This window comes from Carlito syrichta, unplaced genomic scaffold (assembly GCF_000164805.1).
Source record: "Carlito syrichta isolate Samal-C Ts95f unplaced genomic scaffold, Tarsius_syrichta-2.0.1 Scaffold94752, whole genome shotgun sequence".
Classification (NCBI taxonomy): domain Eukaryota; kingdom Metazoa; phylum Chordata; class Mammalia; order Primates; family Tarsiidae; genus Carlito; species Carlito syrichta.
In genome coordinates, this window is record NW_007038848.1 from 74,518 (window position 1) to 87,687 (window position 13,170).

General features: G+C 45.8%; 1 protein-coding gene across 1 annotated transcript in view; it reads right to left on the reverse strand.

Annotated features, from left to right (window-relative positions):
* AKT2 (AKT serine/threonine kinase 2) overlaps window positions 1-13,170 on the reverse strand; it is a 48,029-nt gene that overhangs the window by 16,713 nt on the left and 18,146 nt on the right. The window contains exons 3-4 of the mRNA XM_021714145.1: window positions 6,071-6,199; window positions 3,541-3,652 (exon numbers count right to left, since the gene is read on the reverse strand). Of these exons, the coding sequence (XP_021569820.1) occupies window positions 3,541-3,652; window positions 6,071-6,199 (241 nt within the window). The remainder of the gene's footprint in view (window positions 1-3,540; window positions 3,653-6,070; window positions 6,200-13,170) is intronic.

Consider the following 13,170-nt stretch of genomic DNA (forward strand, 5'->3'; position numbering starts at 1 on the left):
CTGCTCCTTTTCCAAGCTTGCGAACTGTGTTCCAGGGACTGCTGAGTCAACAGCTTCCTGTTTATCATCCCCCTCAATCTTGTAACAACCCTGTGACAAACTCCAGTTTATTAAATGTCTGCCAAGCCCAGTGGGGATCCCCATCTTGAATGAAGGCCCTGGCTGAGCTCTCCAGCTTCCAAGACCTCTATACTTCCCCTCTCACAACACTCCTGGCCCCTGGATTCTCTGGTGACACAGAGGTCTGTAGTCCCTGGAATGCACAAGCTCTTTTAACTCCAGGCCTTTGCATACGCTAGTCCCCTCTCTTGAACTTTTTTCCATGATTTCTCCCTGGCCAACTTCTCTCCATTCTTCAAAACCCAGCCCAGCACTTAGGACATATGGCATCTGCTGTTCCCAATTTGTTTTTACTGGTAGTCCATGTTTTGATCCAGTTTTCTTTTCTTTTTTTCTTTTTTTTTTTTTTTTGAGTTGAAGTCTCACTCTGTTGCCCAGGCTGGAGTGCAGTGGCACGTCCGTGGTCACCGCAGCCTTGACATGCTGGGCTCAGGCAATCCTTCTGCCTCAGCCTTCCAAGTAGCTGGAACCACAGGCATGCGCTACCATGCCTGGGCTAATTTTTTTATTTATTGTAGAGATGAGGTCACTCTAAGTTGCCCAGGCTGGTCTCGAACCTGTAGGCTCAGGCAATCCTCTCACCTCTGCCTCCCAAAGTGCTAGGATTACAGGCATGAGCCACTGCGTCCAGCCTGATCCAGTTTTCAAGTGAATAACATCTCAGCTGGCTTGAGGTGGTAATTCTGTTCCCTTTAGTGGGACAACTATATTTATAACCTTGCAACAATATGCAACCAGGAATTACTGTATTGCTTTGTGTAGGCTCTTGAACTGCATGGTCAAAGAAGGTAGCCACTAACTACATGTAGCTATGTGAATCAGTTGAAATTAGCTAAAAAATTCTGTTCCTCGGTGGTCACATTTCAAATGCTCAAATAGGCACAGGTGCATACTATACAATGCAGACACAGAATATTTCCATGACGGCAGGAAGTCCTCTTGGATAGCACTGTTCTAGGGTTCTCCAGAGGGTCCACCAAAGCCTTACCCCAAGACAAGCAGAGGAGTGTTTCTCAAAGTATGGCCCAAAAGGACACGGTGGGGAAAAAAGAAAATTTCCTATTCATTATAAAGGGTTAAGATCCCTAATATATAAGAGCTTTCAGATATAAATAAGAAAAAGACCAACTACCCAACACAAAAATAGACAAATGATATAAACCTACAGTTCTAAGTAGGAAACTCGAATGGCCTTTGAGATTAAGGGGCAAAGTCAACCACTGAGAAAGAAAAAAAGTTAAAACCACCCTGAGGTGCAATTTCCCACTCAGACTGGTAAAAATCCAAATGCTTGAAAACACAAGGCTATGGGGCATTCTTAGATATCATCTAATAGAAACATCTCTCAAAATTACAAACGCATGTTCCCTGTGATTCAGCAATCCTATATTTAAGAATTCTTCATACATATTTACCTGTCTACATGTCAAATGAGATAGACACAAGCATTTCACTGCAGCATGACTTATAAGGAACCAAAGGCTGGAAAAAACACCAGTCACCATCAGTAAAGACTGCTAAATAAACAAACTAGGAAACATATATGTCCAGCTGTTTAAAAATAAAAAAGCAGTCGGTGGCTCAGCCTGTAATCCCGCGCTTTGGGAGGCTGAGGTGAGTGAACTGCCTGAGTCTGCGGGTTCGAGACCCGCCTGGGCAACTTGGCAAGACCTCATCTCTACAATAAATAAAAAATTAGCCAGGCGTGGTACCACGCGCCTGTAGTTCCAGCTACTTGGAAGGCTGAGGAGGAAGGATCGCTGGAACCCAGCAGGTCGAGGCTGCGGTGGCCGGGAGCGGCCACTGCACTCCAGTCTGGGCGACAGAGTGAGACTCCAACTCAAAATAAATAAATAATTAAATAAAATTTTTTAAAATAAAATAATAAAGCAAAACATAAAACAGATGGGGTTGCCCGGGCTGGTCTCAAACTCCTGGGCTCAAGCAATCCTCCCATCTCAGATTCCCAAAGTGCTGGGATGACAGGTGTGAGCCACTGTGCCAGGCTTCTACATATACTGAGACAGAAAAATTCCCCAAGGTACACTGTTAAGTGAAAAAAATAAGTCCAAAACAGTATGTGCACTGCTACCTTTGTGTAAAAAGAAACAAAAAAGAAACAAAAAGCAAAGGCAGCAGGGCACAAAGGTTTCTATCTGCTCTTATGACACATTGCCTTGCTAAGCTATTGTGTGGCCATGTGCTCTTTGAGCTATGGCCAGGCCATGTTTTCTTAAGTTCTGGCCCCCTCCCCTACCTTGGGGAGGTGAATCTCCTCTTTCTCTCTCTCCCTCTACTTTAGTTTTTAAATAAATTATATTTTCTAATCTAAAAAAAAAAGCAAGAGAGAACCATAAGAACAGTGATTAACTGAAGAGCAGGGAGCTGGACAAATGGGCAGAGGTGGAAGTAAAGCTTTCACAAGACATCTGGCTTTGTTGGGGTTTTTTTGAGTTGAGGTCTCACTCTGCCATCCAGGCTGGAGTACAGCAGCATGACCACAGTTCACTGCAGCCTCATAGCTGGGACTACAGGCACATGCCACCATGCCCGGCTAATTTTTTTTTTTTTTTAATAGATATGGGGTCTCACTGTATTTCCTAGGCTGGTCTCAAGCAATCCTCCCACCTTGGCCTCTCAAAGGGTTGGGATTATAAAGGCCTGAGCCACCGTGCCCAGCTGATATCTCTTTATATTGTTTGATTTTTTAACTAGATGAGTCTATATCATCTCCTCTGATTATTAAATTGATATTTAAAAATTAAAGCTCTAGACCACTTGCTTCAAAATCAATAGAGATGCTCATTAAGAACATGGCTCCCTGGCTGGGCACGGTGGCTCAAGCCTATAATCCCAGCACTATGAGAGGCCGAGGTGAGAGAATTGCCTGAGCCCACAGGTTCAAGACAAGCCTGGGCAACTTGGTGAGACCTCATCTCTACAATAAATCAAAAAATGTGCGTGGTGGCACATGCCTGTAGTTCCAGCTACTTGGAAGGTTGAAGCGGAAGGATCACCTGAGCCCAGAAGATCGAGGCTGCAGTGGCTGTGAGTCTGGCACTGCACTCCAGCCTAGGCAACAGAGTGACTCCAACAGAAAAAACAAAACAGAACGCGGCTCCCTGACCCTCCACAGATCTCCAGGTAATCAAAGACCCTGAAGCCAAATCCAACAGCCTGTACTGTTAACAAACTCTGCCTATAATTCCAATCCACCCTCAAGTCTGAGGACACACAGTGAGGTCTTCAGACTAAGAACCCCAGCGCTTCTCAGCCCCAGTTTTGGAGACTCCCACACAGAAGGGCTGTAGACTGGAAACTCCTATGTAGGGTCCCGGGGGGAATCTGTCATCTGTGTCCCTTCTCCTCATACCAGGCTTGGTCACACTCCAAGGGCAGTCACATGAGGCTCAGACTCACCTCTCATCTGGGGAGTCTACATGGAAGGTCCTCTCGATGACTGTGGTCCACTGCAGGCAGCGTATGACAAAGGTGTTGGGTCGAGGCCTCTCGGTCTTCATCAGCTGACATTCTGCAGGCAGTGGGAAGGGAAAGCAGAGAGGTGAAGGGACAGCCCTGCCACCTGCAGCCCACATTCCCCAAACCACCTCCTTGGTGCCCAGTCCCATTCTAGATGGTATTAGGAACATTCTAGTGACTGGGAAAGCCTTGGCCCTGCCCTCACAGGGTTCAAGGTCCAGTATGTGTGTGGTAGAAGATCAGACTACCAGACAGTGATGTCTTGGTGGTGAGGGCTGTGATGGGAGGAGGACCAGAGGAATGCAGAAGCTCAGACAAGGCATCCAACCCATGCTCAGGAGTCAGGCAGGGCTTCCCAGAGGAAGCAGCATCTCTGCAATAAGCCTTGAAGGAAAAAGGGGCACAGTCAGAGGGTACACCATGTACAGAAGCCCAGAGGTGAGAGTGGAGCCAACATACTCCAGGGATAGGCAATTCTGCTTCAAGGGTGAGGAGGGGCTAAGAGAGAGACAAGCTTGAGAGGTAGGCTGGGGTCAGCTAGGCAGGGCTGAATGGCCTGGGTTCCTCACCATGAATAGCCATGGTGACTGTTCTGGACTTTGTCCTCAGGGTACCAAGGAGTCATGAAAGACTTTGTAAATAGGGAAGGGACACAGACTGAGAATGAGCCCTCTGGCTGCCGTGTACAGCAGCAGACTCCAACCTTTTTGGCATCAGGGACCAGTTTCTTGGAAGACAATTTTTCCACAGACCAGGGTGGGGGGGATAGTTTATAACATTTATTGTGTACTTTATGTCTGTTATTATTACACTGTGATATATAATGAAATAATTATATAACTCACCATTTTTTTTAAAAGGCACAGATGGGAAGTAATAAATAAAATAATGGATAGGCCACGAGCAGACTAAAATAAGTGTCAGATTCTGACTTAAAGCCTGCCACCAGATGCAAATGTACAGTTGAAGTACATCGACTCACTTGCCACTCACTGATAGGGTTTTGATGAGTCTGCAAGCAACTGATTTTTCATGGTCTCTGTGCAGTCAGACCTCACTGCTAATGTTAATCCGTATTTGCAGCCACTCCCCATCACTAGCATCACTGCCTCAGTGCCACCTCAGATGACATCAGGCAATAGATTCTCATAAGGAATGTGCACCTAGATCCCTCGCATACACATTTCACAATAAGGCTTGCGCTCCTATGAGAATCTAGTGCTGCTGCTGATCTGACAGGAGGAGGAGGAGCTCAGGCAGTAATGCAAGCAATGGTAAGTGGCTATAAATACAGATGAAGTTTTAGCTTGCTCCTGGTTGTTCGCCTCCTGCTGTTTGGGGGTGGGGAGGGGTTGGGGACTCCTAGTGTAGTGTGTGAGACTGACTGGAGGCTGGGGGCCCAGGAAGGCAGGGAACCAGCTAGAGAGGACAGGGTTACACCAGAGTAGAGCCACAAGGAGGGGAGGAAAGAGCAGATAGGCAGGCCGCGGTGGGGGGGAGGACATGCAGCATAAGGCCCAGGCCTCTGGTCTGATGACTAAGAGGTTAATAGGCCATCCCTGAGATGGAGACAGGGAACTGAGGTTGGAAGAGGAGAGGAATGATCCAAAGGTCAGGCTGGGACATGGTAGGTATGAGAGACCTTGAGGACACCCAGGGATAAACGTCCAGGGAGCTGCTTGGGACAGGCTAGGAGCTCTGGTGAGAAGCTGAGGCTGGGAATAGATGTGTTGGGGTCACTGGCAAATGGGAAGAACAACCAGGAAAAGGCTTCAAGCAGAGCAGACCAGGATTGGGGCTGGATTCCAGAGCACACGGGGAGAGGATGGTGGTCTGGGCCATGGCACCAGTGGTGGTGATGGGGGTGCCTTTAAATGTTCTTAGCAAGCAGAACAAGGACATGGTGAGCCACCAGGTCAGCAGGGAAAGAAGGCAGCGGAGGGGCAGAGGGTGGGGGCAGGACCATGTTCTGCAATGCCTGGCAAGCATCTGGGGCTTGCGAAACTTCACTGAATAAAGATCGGCTGGAAGACATCGCTTCAGGTACCACAGAAAGAACAGAGGACATGCATCTAGCCCTGTGATCAGCTGAGTAGGAAGTCACGACCCTTCTAGGTTAGAGGGACAGAGGGAGGTGGCCGTTACCACAAGCACAGGACCGAAGGCACCTGAAACCAGCTAGAAACAGGATCTGGCCAGCAGGAGCCGGAGCCACAAAGAGGCGCTGCCTGAGGCTGGGTGAGGAAATGTCCTGGCTTCTCCCTCCCTCCCAGTCTCTGTCACCTACCAGGACAGTCCTGCCTGGCCCAGCTAACATGGAGAGAGAGCAAGGAAGGGCAGGAAATGAATCTGAGGGCAAACAGGCCCGGAACAGGCCCGTGGCTCAAGACTGACTGAGTCCCATGTGTCCGCAAAATCGGCCAGTCATTTTCTGAGCACCAGAACCTGGTTTGAAAGCCCTGAGACACACCTGCTACAGAGAAGTTGTTTAAGGGGGGTAAGGTCTGGTCGGGGGCCTCGGGCCTTTCCTTATATCCAATGAAGGAGCCGTCACTCTTTAGCAGGAAGTACCGGGGCCTCCAGGTCTTGATGTATTCACCTGAAATGAGGCAGAAGGGGAGAGAGAAAGGTCAGGGCAAGGTTGAGTGGTGTCCCAGGCAGGTGGCAGGCAGGCAGCCCGGTGTGATAGTGACTCACAAGGGGCACCATGGCGGGAGGAGGGTGGACAAGAATGCCTCTCCCAGAAGAGCCCTCCAAGTGGCCCTTGCTGACGTAGGCTGGGGCGCTTGGCCGGGCCAAGTGATCCACAGGTCATGCCTGGCAGGAAGGCGCCTGCAGCAGTGCCCCAGGGCACCAGCTGCTTCAGTGCATGGCCAGCAGGGAGCCATCCTTGCCAGCACGTGGCCTGGTCCCAGGGGAGGCCCAAGCTTCCAAACACACATGCCCTGTGGCCCTGTAAGGTCAAATCCCATGGGCTGGTATTCACCAATACAGCCAGGCAGGTAGATAAAATGTCAAAACAATACTGTGCCAGGTGGGAAGAGCTGCTGTCACACCCCTGGAGCACCCCTTGAGCCCTTCTCATTGTTCTGACCATGTTAATATCCATGTGCCCTGCGCACCCGCGCGCGCGCGCACACACACACACACACACACACACACACACACTCCTCAGAGAACTAAGATTAAAGAGATGGTGAAACATATGTCTACCCAAAAACGTATATACAAATATCCACAGCAGCATTAATCATAATAGCCAAAAAGTGGAAACAACCCAAATGTCTATCAACTAATGAATAAACAAACATAGTACATCCACTATGACTTTTTATGACTACTACTCAGTCATAAAAAGAAACAGATGCATGCTACAACATGGATGAACCAAAACTTATGCCAAGTGAAAGCAGCCAGTCACAAAGGGACACAAATGATATAACTCAGTTTATATAAAATGTCCAGAGTAGGCAAATCTATAGAGATGAAATTAGTGGTTGCCTAGGGTTGGGGAGGGGGTAGAATATGGGGTGAGGTTGGAGGGTGATGGCCAACAGGGCCAGGGTTTCTTCTTAGGGTCCTAAAAGTGTCCTGAAATTGATGATGGTGATGGTTGCACAAATCTGAATACACTAAAAGTCACTGAGCTGTGCACTTTAAATGGTTGACTAGTATAATCTGTGACTTATGCCTCAAAAAGGCAACCATGAATCATCCAGCTTAGGGCCTAGCACACCTAGGCACTCAATAAATGCTCTTTAACATCAGCAAAACGTGCAAGCAAAGAGTGTGCCAGGCCCTTGACGCACATGCAGAATGGCAGAGCAGGCTCTGAGCTGTTTCTGTTGTATGGGAAATACTCCAGAAATTGCTTCATTTCTGAGTCTTTGTTTCCTCTTACAAAGATATCCGTAAAATAATGACAAAGATGATCATAGTGCTTTGTGTCAGGCACTATTTTACACATCTTACAGATTTTAACTTACTAAACTTTTTCAAATGTAGTACTACATGATTCCATTACTATAAGGTTCAAAAACTAACAAAATCTCCAATTCACAGTATTTTATTATGCTTGTACACCCTGACCAAGTGAAACTTATCCTAGGAATGCAAGCGCTATTCAATACATGAAAATCAATGCAATGCACCATATTAAGAGAACAAAGAAAAAAGCATCACAATTACCTCAATTGACAAAATCAAACACTTTCATGATAAAAGCACTCCAGCAAATTAGGAATAGAAATTTTCTTCCTCAAGATGATAAAAGGCATCTATGAAAAGCCCTTAGCTAACATCATACTCAATGGTAAAAGACAGAAAGCATTCCCCATAAGATCAGAACAAGAAAAAGATGCCTGTTTTCACCACTGCTATTCCATACTGAAAAAGGCATCCAAATTGAAAAGAAGTAAAACTATCTTTATTTGCAGATAACATGATCTTATATTTTAAAAATCACAAATTAATTACAAGAGCTAATGAATTCAGCAAGATCCACACACAAAAATCAGTTGTCCTATACACCAGCAATGAACCATTATGAAAGGAAATAGCCGGGCTCGGTGGCTCAGCCTGTAATCCCAGCACTTTGGGAGGCCAAGGCAAGTGGACTGTCTGAGCCCATGAGTTCGAGACCAGCCTGGGCAACTTGGCAAGAACTTGTCTCTACAATAAATCAAAAAAAGTAGCACGCACCTGTAGTTCCAGCTACTTGGAAGGTAGAGGCGGAAGGATCACCAGAGCCCAGCAGGTCGACGCTGGGACAACAAGAGTGAGATTCCAACTCAAAAAAAAAAAAAAGAAAAAAAAAAGAAAACAATTCCAGCTACTTGGAAAGCTTAGTTCTTTTGGAGATCATTTACAATAGTCTCCAAAAGAATAAAATAGTTAGGAATAAATTTAACCAAGGAAGTGAAAGGCTTACACACCACAAAACATTGTTGAAAGAAATTAGAAATCTAAATAAATACAAGAACATCCTATGTTCATGGATTAGAAAACTTAGAATACCAAAATGGCAATCTACAGATTACTGCTATCCCTATCAAAATTCCAACAGCCTTTTTTTTCAGCAATAGGAAAGCCAATCCTCAAATTCATATGGAATTGCAATAGCTAAAACAATACTGATAAAGAATAAAGTTAAAGGACTCACACTTCCCAATTTTAAAACTTACTACAAAGTTACAGTAATTAAAACAGTGTGTAGTATAAGGATAGACATATGGACCAATAAGATAGAATTCAGAGTCAAAAAATGAACCCAGGGCCAGGCGTGATAGCTCATACCTGTAATCCCAGTGCTTTTGGGAGGAGAATCATTTGAGGCCAGGAGTTTAAACCAGCCTGGGCAACATAGCGAGATCCCATCTCTACAAAAAATACAAAAATGAGTCAGGTGTGGTGGCATGTACCTGTATTCCCAGGTACTCAGGAGGCTGAGATGGGAGGATCTCTTGAGCCCAGGAGATGGAGACTGTAGTGAGCTATAATTGCACCACTATACTCCAACCTGGATGACAGAGCAAGACCTCATCTCTAAAAAATAAAGTAAACCCAAACATCGATGGTCAACTGATTTTTCAACAAGTGGGCCAAGATCATTCAATGGAGAGAGAACAATCTCGTCAACAAATAGTCTCTTTAATAACTGGATATCTACATGCAAAAGAACGGAGGCCAGGAGCAGTGGCTCACACCAGTCATCCCAGCACTTTGGGAGGCCAAGGCAAGAGGACTGCCTGAGCCCAGGAGTTTGAGACATCATCTGGGCAAAATGATGAGACTTCATTTCTACAATTAAAAAAAAAAAATTAGCCAGGTGGCATGTGGCACATGCCGGTAGTGCCAGCTACTTGGAAGGCTAAGGCAGAAGGATCACCTGAGCCCAGCAGGTTGAAGCTGCAGATGGTAGCCATGATTGTGCCACTGTACTCTAGGTGACAAAGTGAGACTCCAACTCAAAAAAAAAAAATGGGAAGGTGGACCCCTATTACTTCACATTATGTACCATATACAAAAATTATGGATTGACCTAAACATAAGAGCTAAAATTATACAAAAAACTTAGAAGACTGAATAAGAGTAAATCCTCATTACTTTGGATTTGGCAATAGATTTTTTTTTTTTTTTTGAGTCAGGTTCTTACTCTGTCACTCAGGCTGGAGTACAGTGGCATGATCACGACTCACTGCAGTCTCAAATTCCTGGGCTCAAGTGATCCTCCCACCTCACCCTCCCAAGTAACTGGGACTACAGGCATGTGCCACCATGCCTGGTTAACTTTTTAATTTTTTTTTGTAGAGGCAAGGTCTTGCTATGTTGCCCAGGCTGGTCTCGAACTCTTGGGCTCAAGTAACCCTCCTGTCTCAGTCTCCCAAAGTGCCGGGATTACAGGCATGAGCCACCGCACCCGATCTGGCAATAGATTCTTAGATGACACCAAAGCACAAGCAATAAAAGAAAAAACATAAAGTGAACTCATCAAAATTAAAAGCCTTTATGCATGGGCCAAGAGTGGTGGCTCACACCTGTAATCCTAGCACTTTGGGAGGCCGAGGCAGGAGAATTGCTTGAGCCTAGAGTTCAAGACCCGACCAGCCTGGGCAACACAGTGAGACTTTGTCTCTACAAAAAACTAAAAACGAACAAAAAAACCTTTGTGCATGAAAGATCAGGGTCAAGAAAATAAAAAGACAACCTACAGAAAGGGTGAAAATACTTAAAAATCATATATCTGACAAGGGTCTATTATTAAAATATATAAAGAATTCTCTTACAACCCAACAATAAAAAGACAAACAGCCTGATTAAAAAATGGGCAAAGATGCTGAGCACGCTGGCTCATGACTGTATCCCAGCACTTTGGGAGGTGGAGAAGAGAGGATTGCCTGAGCCAAGGAATTCGAGACCTGCCTGAGAAACTTAGCGAGAGCTTGTCTCTACAACAAATCAAAAAGTTTAGCTGGGTGTGGTAGTGTGTGCCTGTAGTTCCAGCTACTTGGAAGGCTGAGGCAGAAGGATCACCTGAGTCTAGCAGGTCGAGGCTGCAGTGGCAGTGATTGTGCCACTGCACTGCAGCCTGGACGACAGACTAAAACTTTGACTCGAAAAAAAAAAAAAAAAAAGAAGCCGGGCTCAGTGGCTCAGCCTGTAATCCTGCGCCTTTGGGAGGCTGAGGTGAGTGGATTGCCTGAGCCCACGGGTTCAAGACCCGCTTGGGCAAATTGGCGAAAATTCATCTCTACAATAAATCAAAAAATCAGCCGGGCATGGTAGCGCATGCCTGTAATTCCGGCTACTCGCAAGGCTGAGGCAGAAGGATTACTGGAGCCCAGCAGGTCGAGGCTGCAGTGGCCGGGAGCGGCCACTGCACTCCAGTCTGGGCAACAGAGTGAGACTCCAACTCAAAAAAAAGGCAAAGACTCAAATAAAAATTTCTTCAAAGGCATACGAATGGTCAACAAGCACATGGAAAGATGCTCAATACCATAAGTCATTAGCCAAATGCAAATCAAAATCACAATGAGATACAACTTCACACACACTAGGATGCAAAATAAGTGTTGGCAAGGATATGAAGAAATTTAAACCCTCATGTATTGCTGGTGGGAATGCAAAATGATGCAGCTGCTTCCTCAAAAGTTAAATATAGAATATATTGCAGATTATAAATATAGAATATATGACCCAGCAATTCCACTCCTAGGTATATACCCAAAAGAACTGAAAATAGATACTCAGACAATTTTGTTCACAGCAGGCCTATTCACAACAGCCAAAATGTAGAAAAAACCCCAATGTCCATCAACAGATGAAAGGATAAACAAAATGTGATATGTCTATAACACAGATTATTTGTTCATAAAAAGGAATGACGGGCTGGGCGTGATGGCTCACGCCTATAATCCCAGCACTTTGGGAGGCCGAGGTGAGAGGACTGCCTCAGTCCACAAGTTTGAGACCAGCCGGGGCAACTTGGTGAGACCTCATCTCTACAATAAATCAAAAAATTAGCCAGGCATGGTGGCATGTGCCTATAATTCCAGCTACCTGGAAGACTGAGGTAGAAGGATCATCTGAGCCCAGTAGGTCAAGGCTGCAGTGGCCATGAGGGTGCCACTGCACTCCAGCCTGGGTGACAGAGTGAGACTCCAACTCAAAAAAATGAAAAAAAGGAATGATGCACTGATAAAAGCTGCAACATACACGAACCTCAAAAACATTACACTAAGAAGCTAGACACAAAATGCCACATATTATATGACTCCATTTATATGAAATGTCCAGAGTAGGTAAATCCATAAAGACAGAAAGTAAACTGCTAGTTGCCAGATGCTGGGAGGAAGGGGGTGCTATGGTCTGAATGTGTCCCCCAAAGTTCATGGGTTGGGAGGTGGGGCCTAATGGAAGGTGCTTGGGTGAAGGAGCTCTGCCCTCATAAATGGATTAACCCATTATCACAGGAGTGGGTTCCTTATAAAGGGCAAATCTGGTCCCCTTTTGCTCTCCCTCACCTTCTCATGCCCCTCCTCCATTCACCAATGGATGGTGCAGCAAGAAGATGCCCCTTGACCTTAGACTTCCCACCTCTAGATCTGTGAGAAATAAACTCCTAATCGCTACAAATTACCCAGTCTTGGGTATTCTATTATAGCAACACAGAATGGACTAGATGTGGGGTATGAAGATGGACTCTAAACGGGTACTACCAAAGTTTTCTTTTGGGGTGTTGAAAATGTTTTGGAACTAAACGGAGATAGTGGTTATACAGTATTGAGAATGTGCTAAAGGTACACTTCAAAATTGTTAATTTTAAAAAAGATAGAAAAATGTGTGCTACTAGAAGTTGGGCAAGTGGTTATTGCTTAGGAGGGGAATAGAGGCTTATTTCTTGATCTGGATACTGGTATTGGGGTGTTTATGATCCAGGCATTTATCTGTGGTGTTGCATACTTTGGTAACAAGCTAAGCAAGGAAATCTAGAAGAAAAAATATCCTCACAATCTTATCCCTGTCTTTAAGATGAGGAAAACTGAGGCATTAAGAGGTTCCATTACTTGCTCAAGGCTCCCAGCAGTTACCTGGGAGAACTAGGATTGGAACCCAGAGCCCACATCTTGACCACTTCACTGTCTGCTTCTAAACCAGCTGATGGGGCCTGGCGGGGACCAGGCACTCGGCTACTGGTGGTGTGCTAAGGCTGTGTCAGATATGGCGAGTGACTCCAATTAGCCATGCTGTCACTGCACCCTTCATGGGCACACCTTGCTGGATGACAGCACTGGTATTGAGCACTGGTTCAGGAGTCAGAGGACCTGAGTCCAATCCCAGCTCTGCCCCCTCCTTGCTGAGGGCTTAGGCAAGTCACTCTTCCTGCTAAGCCTCAGCTTACTGGTAAGATGGTACCCAACTCACAGGCCATCTGTGAAAAGTCAATAAAATTGGGATGGGGTAGGGGAGACACAGTATCAATAAGGGTACCTGATCTCAAACCAGGCAAAGTGGGGACCAAAGGGAGGCTCAAACTTTACCTGTACAATGACCACTTGTATACCTAATCCT